The sequence below is a fragment of the Labeo rohita genome, chromosome 14 (genome assembly GCF_022985175.1).
Source record: "Labeo rohita strain BAU-BD-2019 chromosome 14, IGBB_LRoh.1.0, whole genome shotgun sequence".
Taxonomy (NCBI): domain Eukaryota; kingdom Metazoa; phylum Chordata; class Actinopteri; order Cypriniformes; family Cyprinidae; genus Labeo; species Labeo rohita.
Genome location: NC_066882.1, coordinates 10667125 through 10679615, shown reverse-complemented (window position 1 = coordinate 10679615; position 12491 = coordinate 10667125). Strand labels below are relative to the sequence as shown.

Sequence of the window (12491 nt, the reverse complement as noted above, 5' to 3'; positions counted from 1 at the left end):
ATAAAATAATAGCTGAATTTATAAAAATAACCCCGTTCAAGTTTACATACGCTTGATTCTTAACACAGTGTTGTTACCTGAATGATCCACAGATTTTTTTTCTTTTCTTTCTTTTTTTTTTTTTTTAGTGACAGTTCTTCATGAGTCCCTTGTTTGTCCTGAACAGTTAAACTGCCTGGTGTTCTTCATAAAAATCCTTCAGGTCACACAGTTTTTTTTTTTGTTTTTTCAGGATTTTTGTGTATTTGAACCCCTTGATTTGGACAACTGGGGGACTCATATGCAACTATTACAGAAGGTTCAAACGCTGAGTGATGCTTTAGAACAAAAATTATGCATTAAGAGCCAGGGGTGTAACTTTTGAACAGAATGAGGATGTATACATTTTTTCTTATTTTTGCCTTCTTATTTTGCCTTTTATTTAGTACTACCCTTCAGAAGCTACAGAAGATGCTTACATGTTTCCCAGAAGTCAAGGCAAGATAAACTTACCCTGATCTTCAAATTAAAAAAGCTCTTAATGCATCATGTTTCCTTCTGAAGCATCAGTGAGTGTTTGAACCTTCTGTAATAGCTGCATATGAGTCCTTCAGTTGTCCTCTGTGTGAAAAGATGGATCTCAAAATCATGCAGTCATTGTTGGAAAGGGTTAAAAATGCACAAAAATGCTGAAAAACCAAAGAATTTGTGATACCTGAAGGATTTTTTTTTTCTGAAGAACAGCAGTTTAACTGTTCAGGACAAACAAGGGACTCATAAACAACTATAACCAAAAAAAAAAAAAAAAAAACATTGTGGATCATTCAAGTAACCACAGATTATTAAGAATCAAGTGTACGTAAACTTGAACTGGGTTATTTTTATAAATTCAACTATTATATTTACTTGTGGACTATATGTAAACATCTTTTATGTTAAATATCTTATTCAGGTCAGTACTAAATTAAAAAACAACATGCATTTTGTATGATCCCTATTATTGCAAGGTGTATATTAACTTTTGACCTTAACTGTATATGTGTTCAGTGTTCATAAGTGAACAGTAACCAACACCACAGACAGATTTTTAAAAACAAACCACTATTATAATTTTGCATCTCAAACACACACACAAAGCAAAAATTCAGCAATTAAAGCTTTAATCATAGACTCAAATTAAAATTAAAACAACTTTATACATGACTGAATGTGTTTATCAGAGAGGTTTACACTCCAAGTCTAGAACTATATGACTGATATGTGGTGCGTATGTCTTCACATGCTCTATGTGCTTGATATTTGTCCTCCATTTGCTTCCAGTGATATCTGACAAGAGTGTACAGATGCGTCTGGCTGTGTCTGAAGCCCAGGCAGTCCATACTTGCATATCTCTCTGGATCCTTGGAGAAGATTCTTCCATAGAAGAGCCTTTTTCAACATCTATTGCAGATGAATGTTCAGGTGGTTCATGGTGCAAAGGTGTGGTGACATTTTGATGAATATGCAGCATTCCACCAGTGTCTCTCTTTAGCAGATGACATGCCACTGGCCATCCCTCCTCCGAACTTGGTATCAGGCCCAAATTCACTCGATCGGCAAGATCACGTAATGGAAGCTAAAAAGGATGTCCAAAAGTATATTAATTCAACTGACCAGATGTGCAAAAAGCCAAAATGACATAAGTGTTCATGATTAAAACAAGAACCTTACTTAAATACATAACTTCAATTTTGTTAAATTTCTCAGAAAACAAGACTTGATATCTTCATTTTGCATCTCAAGTAAATGCTTCTTGATTTGAAGATATTTAGATATTTGAATTGGTAAAAAAAAAAAAAAAATCTAAGGACTTAACAAATGTAAGATTTTCTACTCTGATTTATGGCTATTTTTTAAGGTCTTAACTCACAACAATTTTTTTTTTTTCTGAAATTTTAGTAAGTAACGTGATGTGAATATATGTTAATCAGCACTTTTGTATTTCAGTGTACAAGCTGTTATCCTGACCTGTCTGTTGTCTCCTTGATGGACAGTGCAGCGGTCTGACACACCGTTGATCTGCAGGTTTCTCTGTAGAGCTTTTACAGCATCTGGGTTCCATTCACATGCATGCACATGAGAAGCCTTAGCATGTACCAGATATGGAAGAGTGAAGTAACCAATCCCTGGACAATGGGGCAAAATTCGATCAAACATCTTGAGTGATTAAAAATTAATCATTCACATTCCAACCCATTCCAATAGTACACACTGCATTGCTTTTACCTGCGTATAAATCAACCACAGTCTCTCCACTGCAGTCAAAGGAGGCTATTCTGAGCTTCTCTGTGATATTCCCAGAAGAGAACATGCACTTGGTGACATCAAACTCATACCTGAAATTTCAGTCAGACAGATTAATTCATTTAATATTTGTTTAATATATTAAGTTCTTTATTTCCCAAATAACATGATATATAAATTACCTAATGTGGTTATCAATGTGTGTTACATAGCTGCTGTCTCCTAAAAGCATTGTCACTATAGGTGTGCGATAACCATCCTGGGAGATTTTTTTAATTTGTGCTAAACGTTTCACTCCCAGTGTCTGGGCAACTGCAGTCCAGAACTCAGATCCTAAAACACATAAAAAGTAAGAACATGCTTGAAAATGTTTATCAAGTAAGCAATGTAAAATATTATGAGATATGAGTTACTATGAGATGTTATTCTAGGATAAATTAAACGTTGAGGATATACAATTGAATTATTTTACATACAAAATCTGACCTAGTCAGGGTCTCAGATTCATTATTACCCACCTATTTCTTTCCATATAGCATTAGAGAAGCAGCCTTCGCTAAACAGGACAAGATCTCCATGGCACTGCCATCGGCTAGGAATGTCTCTCTCCAGATCCTCATTCCATTTCTCTCGTTTAGAAATCAACAAGGACTGTGCAGTCTCTATAAGCCTCTTATGAAAAGACTGAACTTTTTCCTTCTTTGATAATGAGGGAGCCTAAAATAAAAGCAGATCTACTGATGTTCATATGTAGAGTGAATTGGGTGCAAAGCATATACAGTATGTGACCCTGGACCACAAAACCAGTCGTAAGTAGCATGGGTATATTTGTAGCAATAGCCAACAACACATTGTATAGGTCAAAATTATCGATTTTTATTTTATGCCAAAAATAATTAGGATATTAAGTAAAGATCATGTTCCATGAAGATATTTTGTAAATTTCCTACGGTAAATATATAAAAACTTGATTTTTGATTAGTAATATGCATTGCTAAGAACTTAATTTGGACAACTTTAAAGACGATTTTCTCAGTACTTTTTTTTTTTTTTACACCCTCAGATTCCAGATTTTCAAATAGTTGTATCTCGGCCAAATATTGCCCTATCCTAACAAACCAAACATCAATGGAAAGCTTATGTATTCAGATGATACATTAACCATATGACTAGTTTTGTGGTCCAGGGTCACATATCTTTAATAATTGTGCTCACCTGGATATCAACAATTTCACAAAAGCTGTCTTGTGCGACATGTTTTGTTAGTGCCACTAGATCAAGTTGTGCCAAAACAGATGCTATGACTGGAAGGGTCACAGTCCCATCTGAGTGTTTCTGTGCAGTGTACTTGCGGTCCAGAACGCCTTGTGACTGTAGGTATTTTCTAAAAAACACACCAGCACGTTTTTAAATACAAAACATGCGAACCATTCAAGTTAACTAGTTTCAACATGACAGCAACTCACTTTCTTACTCTTATTCTTTCTATTATTCTTACACTTATTTACCCACATCCTTGCTGGAAAAAACAGCTTAACCTAGCCTAAGCTGATTAGCTGGTCTTAGCTGGTTTAAAGTTTAAGTAGCTGGTCTCCCAGCCTGGCTATGCTGATCAAGCTGGTTTAAGTTGGTTTTAGCTGGTTGTTCCAGCTGGCCTGCTGACCAGCTATGACCAGTTGGTCAGTTATTAAATAAGTTTTTATTGATTGTTAATGATTTATAATTAGTATCTCTTTATGTTAATACTGAGATGTTCCATGAAACATCCCTGCTGAAAAAAACAGCTAAAACCAGCCTAAGCTGATTGGCTTTTTTTTGTTTTTGTTTGTTTTTTTCAGCAGGGGTGTTTCACGGAACATCATTAACACTCAAACTCTATTTACAGTATTAACTGACCAACTAACACTTTTTAAGAAATGAATTTGGTGTGATATATTTTTGATAGCAAATGCAAAAGGAATATTTGTTTAGATTTTCAAACAATGAGAACCTGATATCAACAGATTTCTTATTTAAATTAAACTTATTAAATTTACACAAAGGAAATTATGCCACAGAGATTCAGAGAGCAACTATTTGTAGTTATCCTACCTGTACAGCTGTGCGTGACGCTGCGGCACTTTTAAACACGGAATTACAACCATTTTCCACTGGAGACGTTTTAAAAATAGTGTAAATATATTAATTATATAAACAAACTAATATGGGGGGTCCATCAAAACCTTATTTGAACCTTACAGGAATAATGGACATAAACCAGACACCATCGCTTGCGAGTAATATCGTTCCTAGAGAGTTTCGAGTTCCTAGTAGGAATATTATCAGTGTTACACTTGTAGAGCGAGTGGAAATAGGAAATAATGCGTTGTGAGCTTATAAAAAATATAACAGACGTTATTATAAAGCCCTGTCATCTGTTAATTGTTGTAATTATAAAAAATACCGCTAATAATAACAATAAATTAAAAATACAGTCTTTTTTCGAGTCATCATCCGACGACACCATCGAAACAGTAGATGGCAGAATGTTTTGGATTTTACCGCGAAAAACATCCACGTGGCAGCGAAGAAATACAGAGCGTCCAATCACAGTAAACGCGGCTGACCCACGTGACACTTTATAAACAGTACTGAAAACAAGCAAGGTAAGATATCTGCACATTGCTCATTCTCTAAGTCTTTTTGGTCAAGAGTTACCACATTAATATCTTTCTGTTGTAACAAAATGATAGAAATGACAGAACCTTTAATTTTTTTGGTCTGACTTTCATTCTAAAGACAGTAATCTTGTCCATACTGTATTATTGCTTTGTCTTCTGGGTAAATTTCACCTTCATAAAGCCATTGTAAACTTAACTTTAGATTGTTTTCATCTGATTTAAAGTCTATTGAACTCAAAGGCTTCTAAAACTTTTTAAATCCTTGAGTCAGTTGTACAACATCTTTGATTTTTTTTTTTTTTTTTTTTTTTTTTTTTTTTTGATGTCCGTATGCCCCGTGTTACATCTTCATTATTGTAATATTTGAATTTGCAATAAAAAAAAAAAAAAAAAAAAAAAAAGATATCTGCACAAGTTATAGATATAAATAGCTTTTTCTACGATCTTATAGCGTTATATAAACTGGAAAATATTCTGAGTAACGTTAGTTTATTGTAGGAGGCATATCTAAGCTCACAACTCTATTATTATATGGTCAAAATAGTAATTGTAACCTTATAGTGGGGCATGTTGTCACAATAGCTGGTTATGTATTAATGAAATAACAATGCTGGCAATTGTCACATGTGCTTTGCACTCTTTGTTTTACTAGATGTCAGAAAACAGTTGTGTGACAGCTATCCGGCTTGATTCCCTCAAGCAAGCTGACAAACCACAGATCCACTTGTTACCTTGTGAAATCGAGCATGATGGACCTGCTGGAGTCTTCAAGTTCTTTAATCCCACTGTAAAGGAACGCAAACACGGTTAGTCAAATATAAGTACACACCTTTACAATGAAACAAGCTGAAAGGCTCCACCCGATAAAGATAAGACTGTGTTCTGCAGAAACGTCAGTGTCATTCAGAGGTCGGGGGCTGAAGGGTCAGGAATTGCATTGCCCAAAAGGATACACAGGAGTAGTGCTAAAAGAGGTCCAGAAGCCTGCATCTGATCAAGAGGTACCTGCACTTATCCACTTGTATGAATTTCTACATGTACTTTTTAGCACACTAATTCTTAAACGTCTTGTTTTTAGGACAGAGTAGTTAAAGTTTCTTCAGTGTTCCATCATTTCACATACTGGAATTTGGAGACGCCTCCCACATCTGATGATGGAGTTGTGATGGCGATGACATGGCCTCAGATAGCAGAGGCAGTGAGCATCTTTTGATACGCATTTATCACTTTCCATCTTTATAATCTGCTTTACTAAAAACGTTTCTCTCAATACACTTGAAGTATTAATTAACTTGTATATCAACCTCTTTCTGCAGATGCATGGACCAGTGGATGACTGAGAATGGACATTGTTTTATTGTGGAGATCTGCTTCTCAAGTACATTGTTACAGTTAAACAAATGTGAAAATAACTCTTTGTCGGAAGACAGAATAAGTAACTTAAAGTGTTGTGGTAACAACCACCATTTTTATCAAACACATGTTCAAGAATCACAATGCAATATGACTAACTATTAAAAGTCTTGTTTTATTGTTCTCCCTTGTGCAGACTTTTAATTCAGACATATATTTGGCCATTATTTAACAGTATATTAGGTTTTGATCTGACGTACATTACCATTCAAACATCTGGGGTGTGTACATTTTTGAAAGAAGGCTCTTATGTTCACTGAGGCTGCATTTTTTTAATTAAAAATACAGTAAGACAAAATGTAAAATAACTGTTTATTTGAATATATTTTAAAATGTAATTATTTCTGTGATGGCAAACCTAAATTCAGGAGTCATTACTCCAGTCTTCAGTGTCACATGATTCTTCAGATATCAGGATGTTAAAATATCTTTAATATAATGCTGATATGCTCAAGAAACTATTATCAAAAATATTAAAAACAGCTGTGCTCTTTAATATTTTTTTGGAAACCGTGATATGTTTTTTCAGAATTCTTTGATGAATAGAAAGCTTTTATTTGCAACATAATCTTTTGTTATTTTCTAAATGTTTTTACTTTGACTTTTGATCAATTTATTGCGTCCTTTCTGAATAAAAGTACTAATTTAAAATTTTAAAAAATCTTACTGACCCCAAACTTTTGAACAATAGTGTAGTTCTCTAAATATTTCACAACAAATAATTGAACCGATCTCAAAAGCACTGAAAGCTGGTGTGTAATTTATAGCACCTACACTACCAGTCATAAGTTTTTGAACAGTAAGATTTTTAATTTTTTAATAAGTCTCTTTTGCTCACCAAGCCTGCATTTACTTGATCCAAAGTGCAGTAAAAGCAGTAAAACTGTAAAATATTTTTACTATTTAAAATAGCTGCTTTCTATTTAAATATATTTAAAAATGTAATTTATTCCTGTGATCAAAGCTAAATTTTCAGCATCATTACTCCAGTCTTCAGTGTCACATGATCCTTCAAAAAAGTCATTCTAATATGCTGATTTGCTGTTCAAAAAATATTTATTATTTCTATTAATATTTAAAAAAGTTAAGTACATTTTTTCAGCATTCTTTGATGAATAGGACAATTTTTGGGATGAAACTATAGAACTATAGTATTTTTTAGAATACTTTTATTTAGCAAGGATGCTTTAAATAGATTAAAAATGATGCTTAATGTTTTTTGAGCAGCAAATCATAATATTAGAATGATTTCTGGAGGACCATGTGACTGAAGTAATGATGCTAAAAATTAAGCTTTGAAATCACATGAATAAATTACATTTTTAAATATACTGAAATAGAAAATTATTTTAAAGCGCAACGATATTACTGTACTTTGGATCAAATAAAGGCAGGCTTAGTGAGCAGAAGAAACGTCTTAAAAAAACTTAAAAAATGTTCAAAAACTTTTGACTGGTAGTATATTTAAAAGTCTCAACATCTTTCACGCTCACAAAAATGCACAAACACAAACACAGCAAAATTCGTCATTGTAGTGATATAGTCATTTATCTGCTCTAATGGATCTTAATGCTCATTTCTTGATATAACAGCTACAATATTCCATAAGAGACATAAACATGACATTTTAAACTGTAAAACGCCAGCATGAATGTGATTAGGTACCTATTAAATGGTTGTTGTAATATACCAGGCTGGCGTGCTCGAACCACACCAATTCAAATTGACTTACACTGCCTATCTTTATATAAAAACAATATCTTTTAGCAATGAATATTAAAACCGGGTTGTGCAACATTACAAATATGAATCAACACCAAAAACCTTTTTTCAATACCATTGGTTCTGTTTGTAAATGGCACAGCAGCAGTCACATTTGCCATTTTGAGGCATGAGCCACAAAATATAGATGTGGCAAGATTTTGTGATATTTGTAAAAGCCTTCTGCAGTATTTCATACTTTTAAAGGACCTGTATAAAGGATTAAGCCATAAATGAGGGCTACGTCTGGGGAGGTTGAGGAGGTGGTGGTGACGGTGGAGGGTCTGACTCAACTCTGCTGCGTTTAACTGGTAAGCCGTGATCGTGTGCCTTTCTGATGTGCCTGTACAAGTCTCCCGACTGCGTGTAACTGCGGTAACAGTAGCTGCACTCATAAGGTCGCTCCCTAGTATGCACAATGGCATGTCTCCTCAGGGTATAAGCACAGGAAAAAGTCTTCCCGCAAGTGTTACAAGTTGGCACGTCCTCGACGTAACTCCCAAGTGAGTCATGAAATTCCTCAAGGTACATGGCCTGCTGCTCCGGCTGCGAATTGGCTGGAAAAAGTGCTGAAGAAAAGCTGGTGGTTTCTGCTGTGGAAGTATTAGGACCTTGCGGTGAGGGAGGGAAAGAAAGAGGTTCTTGATGTGGAAGATGAATTAGCGGGTGTGCAGGTATAAACTGAGTATCAGTCAGCTCCTCAACATCATGGTTACTATCATCATAATCATCGGCGTGATCTAAATCTGCATTTCTACTCGGGTCGTCGTCCATTACCACCGTCTCATCTACATCATCAGACTCCTCATCCGAAATCACAATAGCCTCCACTTTAACTTTAAAGCGGTCTTCGTTTTCCTCCCTTGATTTTGTTTTTTTACGCTTATTTTGCGTGCTTCTTGCATTGTGCAATGCATTCTCATGTCTGCTTTCATTCTGGATCTGATTGTTTTGTGAAGCGTTTTGTGAAGTTCCTGGATTTCCAGTACCTTTATTCTGGAATTGAGGTTTAAGTGTTTGTGCCTGTATGAAAACGCTAGGTTCATGTTCTTGAGCAGCACTAGCGTTGTCCACACTGCTCAAAGCAACTGTGGTGGCTACAACAGGTTCTGTCGTACTACATGGACTTGAAAGTGCAGACTCGAGGCTAGCAGACCGTACCGATACTCTTGTCTTGTCAAGCCTAGGTGAAGAACGATGCGTGGACGGACCTGAACAAGAATTACTTATTGCTGGTTGCGAGTCCATTCCTGGTTGCGTCGTATCCGCCATTTCTGAACTCTCCACACTGTGTGTGAGAAGATTAGCCATCCCTGCTTGTGTTTCACTCTTTGTATCGATATAAACCGACATCTGTTGGCTCGACTGTGGACAATGTGCTACTCCTCCATCTCTTTCTGTTTCTACACCAGGTGCATCTTCTCCACCCAAGCCATCAAGCTCTCCAGGTTTAGCTGAGTCGTTTGCTCCAACTTCTACTCTTGTACTATCCGCCTCAGCCAGTCCTCGACCCTGCAGACGTCTTTTGCAAACTCGTACCACGTCGTTCATATGTAGGAAGCTGGCTGCGGCAAGGACGTCCTCTGGAGGAGGGTGAGGCGCTAATCGCAAAACCCCTTCGTACATGAAATCAAGGAGGAGTCCGAAGGCTTGAGGGGTCACGATATCTCCATTAATTGTAACTGTGTCTCTTTGTGGTCCTCCGTTGATTGTGCTGGTGTTCCCCATTGACTGATCAGAGTAAAACATATGGAAGAATGGGGAGAAAGAGGCCAATACGGCACGGTGGGCTCCGAAACGAGTCGGGCCGACCTGCACCGTGCAGTCACATAGGAAACCTTGAAGACGCTGAGAGCGCAAGCTGGACAGGAGCTGCTGACTGTGTCCTGGAAACTCCATTTCTAATGAAAACCTAGTAAAACAAAACAGTGGTGTACTGTTAATAAATATAGTGTATATATTAATAAATGATCTTTAATTCATAATACTAGAACGTAGCTCTTGTTAAGATGATATGTTTCTTACAGGAATGTCCAGAGTGCTGACAAAGTCTCCACGTCCACTTTAAGATCAGCTGTTTTGTCGTAGCATCATGTTTGTTTTATATCCACAGACATTCTCTTCACATCAACAGTTGTTCACGTATCCACACCAGTAATTTATATACTTGACTCTTGAAGGAATACTAACGGATCCCTCATTTTCTGGTATTCTTCACACAGCATTTTCCTATTATGGGTTATTGCAACACAGCACCGTAACTTAAATCGAAAGCTGAGCCACACATCTTTAAAACATCCTTCTAGCCTAGAGGACAGCATTTGGTATACTGATTCTCTATTGTGTGATTTTATAAAAACAACGTGTACGCGATACGGTAATGTTTTCTTTTAGAACAATACATCGCGAACACATACTTCTACGTGTAGTACGTTCAGTTTGTATGTGTGAGTGTGCTCTGCCACCTACTGACGGGGAGGAGAACGAATGCGGAAGCGGTAACAGACCAGCTTTATTCGCCAACAAGTGTGCACAAACACACAAAAAGTGCGTTACTGTGAAAATATAATTTTTGGATATTTAAAGTATGATCATCATGTTTGAAATTAAGGCTGATTATTTTATTAGTCAGATATCATATTCATAGGTGTAAGTTTTCAAATAAAAACCTCTTTTCATAATCTTTCAAGAAATTGTATTTGAATAGTAACTATTGTACTATTGTGGCTGTTTTTTGGTTATTTTATTTATTTTCTTTTAGTTGATGTATTTTTATCTGTTTTTTTTTTTCTTGCTTCCCTTTCATTGTATATGTTGTTGTCAAAGCATAATAAAAAAAGAAAAGAAAAAAGAAAAGAAATTTGTTGTAGTTTCCAAAAGCTTTGGGTACACACATACATAGACTAGAAATAAGATTTAAATAAGTAGAATTAAAAATATTATTCAGAAATTAAAAATACACAATAATAATACAAATAATTAAATCATAATATTTATAACAATATTTTTATTTATAATTATATTGTTTATAATTTATCTATTCAGCAATCTGTTTATTTAAGAGATAATAAAGAAAAATAATGTATGTGGATAATATTCGTCCTTGACAAAAACAATACAACAGGAGGGTAAAAATCACAAATAGTTACTTACAAATCAGTGTTATTTTGGTATAATTGAGTTTAGTTTTTGTTTTTATGTTTTTTTTTTGTGTGTTTATGTTTTTATTATTTTTATTTGTAGTAATTTTGTTATTTTTTTATTTTTAATAATTTTTAATAAACTTAAATTTCTTTTTAATTAATGCCAAAGTACCAAATATATAAGTACAGAACATATCAAAATTACGCACAAAGAAGTGACATTACAAGCTAATCACTATTTATATAATTTATAACCAAAAATTATTCAGACACCAGATATAATTTTTGATATATCTGTGGATATATACTAGTGGGTGCAGGTCACCATAGTTCATTTATGTAAGTGAGGATAGCAAAATAAAGTAAAATGTGATGTATATGCAAAAAATTCTTCATACAGTGGACTAACAGTAAAATTGAGAAAAAAAATTGGGACCAAAAATTATTTAGACACTTGACCCAACCTTGTTTTGCTTAAGTGTTTTTTGCTAATGTGACCTTTTTACACCACTGACAGGACAAAATTAAGCATTTCTTGTATTAATAGTCGTGTAAATATTGTCATACTAACAGTTTTTAGTTGATTGAAATCCATTACATACCTTTTTATCAAAGTGTTCTGACACTGTCAAGATGAATTTGTTCAACACAGTTTTCTTGTCATATTTTATTACCATTTTCAAACAATAGCGAATAAACTGTGATAATGTGAGAAATGTTGAAGGTGTCTAATAAATTTTGGTTTGACTATATATAATAAATAAATAACAAAATAATAATAATAATGATAATAATAATAATCATATTATTAATAATAATAAAGATTAAATAAAAGATTAAATTTTGGTTTGACTATATATAATAAATAACAAAATAATAATAATAATAATAATAATAATAAAGATTAAATAAAAGATAAAATTTTGGTTTGACTATATATAATAAATAAATAACATAATAATAATAATAATAATAATAATAATAAAATAAAGATTAAATAAAAGATTACATTTTGGTTTGACTATATATATAATAAATAAATAACAAAATAACAATAATAATAATAATAATAATAATAAAGATTAAATAAAAGATTACATTTTGGTTTGACTATATATAATAAATAAATAACATAATAATAATAATAATAATAATAATAATAATAATAAAGATTAAATAAAAGATTAAATTTTGGTTTGACTATATATAATAAATAAATAACAAAATAATAATAATAATAATAACAATAATA

General features: G+C 33.8%; 3 protein-coding genes across 4 annotated transcripts; 1 reads left to right on the top strand and 2 right to left on the bottom strand.

Moving 5' to 3' along the window:
* Positions 1-1122: 1122 nt before the first annotated feature.
* trmt12 (tRNA methyltransferase 12 homolog) lies at positions 1123-4552 on the bottom strand. The gene is made up of 8 exons (XM_051127983.1): positions 4501-4552; positions 4354-4412; positions 3478-3646; positions 2781-2979; positions 2445-2595; positions 2245-2354; positions 1987-2144; positions 1123-1594 (listed from the first exon to the last, which is right to left on the bottom strand). The coding sequence occupies exons 1-8, from the start codon at positions 4513-4515 to the stop codon at positions 1196-1198; spliced, it is 1260 nt and encodes a 419-aa protein (XP_050983940.1). The 5' UTR covers positions 4516-4552; the 3' UTR covers positions 1123-1195.
* Positions 4553-4771: 219 nt separating this feature from the next.
* Positions 4772-6458, top strand: rnaseh2c (ribonuclease H2, subunit C). 2 transcript variants are annotated; one of them, XM_051127984.1, is made up of 5 exons: positions 4772-4907; positions 5575-5728; positions 5811-5923; positions 6001-6120; positions 6239-6458. In XM_051127984.1, the coding sequence occupies exons 2-5, from the start codon at positions 5575-5577 to the stop codon at positions 6260-6262; spliced, it is 411 nt and encodes a 136-aa protein (XP_050983941.1). In that variant the 5' UTR covers positions 4772-4907; the 3' UTR covers positions 6263-6458. The 2 variants fall into 2 exon arrangements, with proteins under 2 accessions (XP_050983941.1, XP_050983942.1); XM_051127985.1 differs by lacking the exon at positions 4772-4907 and adding an exon at positions 4922-5082.
* On the bottom strand, positions 6431-10573 carry zbtb3 (zinc finger and BTB domain containing 3). Its single transcript, XM_051127982.1, has 2 exons — positions 10122-10573; positions 6431-10008 (listed from the first exon to the last, which is right to left on the bottom strand). Exon 2 carries the CDS (start codon positions 9993-9995, stop codon positions 8337-8339), a length of 1659 nt encoding a protein of 552 aa, XP_050983939.1. The 5' UTR covers positions 9996-10008; positions 10122-10573; the 3' UTR covers positions 6431-8336.
* Positions 10574-12491: the final 1918 nt, after the last annotated feature.

Excerpts from the sequence above, each read along its gene's own strand:
- trmt12 (XM_051127983.1), bottom strand. Across the intron at positions 3,647-4,353 it reads CGTCACGCACAGCTGTACAG|AAAATACCTACAGTCACAAG; the intron begins GTAGGATAACTA and ends TGTGTTTTTTAG. Across the intron at positions 2,596-2,780 it reads TGCTATATGGAAAGAAATAG|GATCTGAGTTCTGGACTGCA; the intron begins GTGGGTAATAAT and ends TATGTGTTTTAG.
- rnaseh2c (XM_051127984.1), top strand. The coding sequence starts at position 5,575 with ATGTCAGAAAACAGTTGTGTGACAGCTATCCGGCTTGATTCCCTCAAG. Across the intron at positions 5,729-5,810 it reads TGTAAAGGAACGCAAACACG|AAACGTCAGTGTCATTCAGA; the intron begins GTTAGTCAAATA and ends TGTGTTCTGCAG. Across the intron at positions 5,924-6,000 it reads AGCCTGCATCTGATCAAGAG|GACAGAGTAGTTAAAGTTTC; the intron begins GTACCTGCACTT and ends TCTTGTTTTTAG.
- zbtb3 (XM_051127982.1), bottom strand. The coding sequence starts at position 9,995 with ATGGAGTTTCCAGGACACAGTCAGCAGCTCCTGTCCAGCTTGCGCTCT.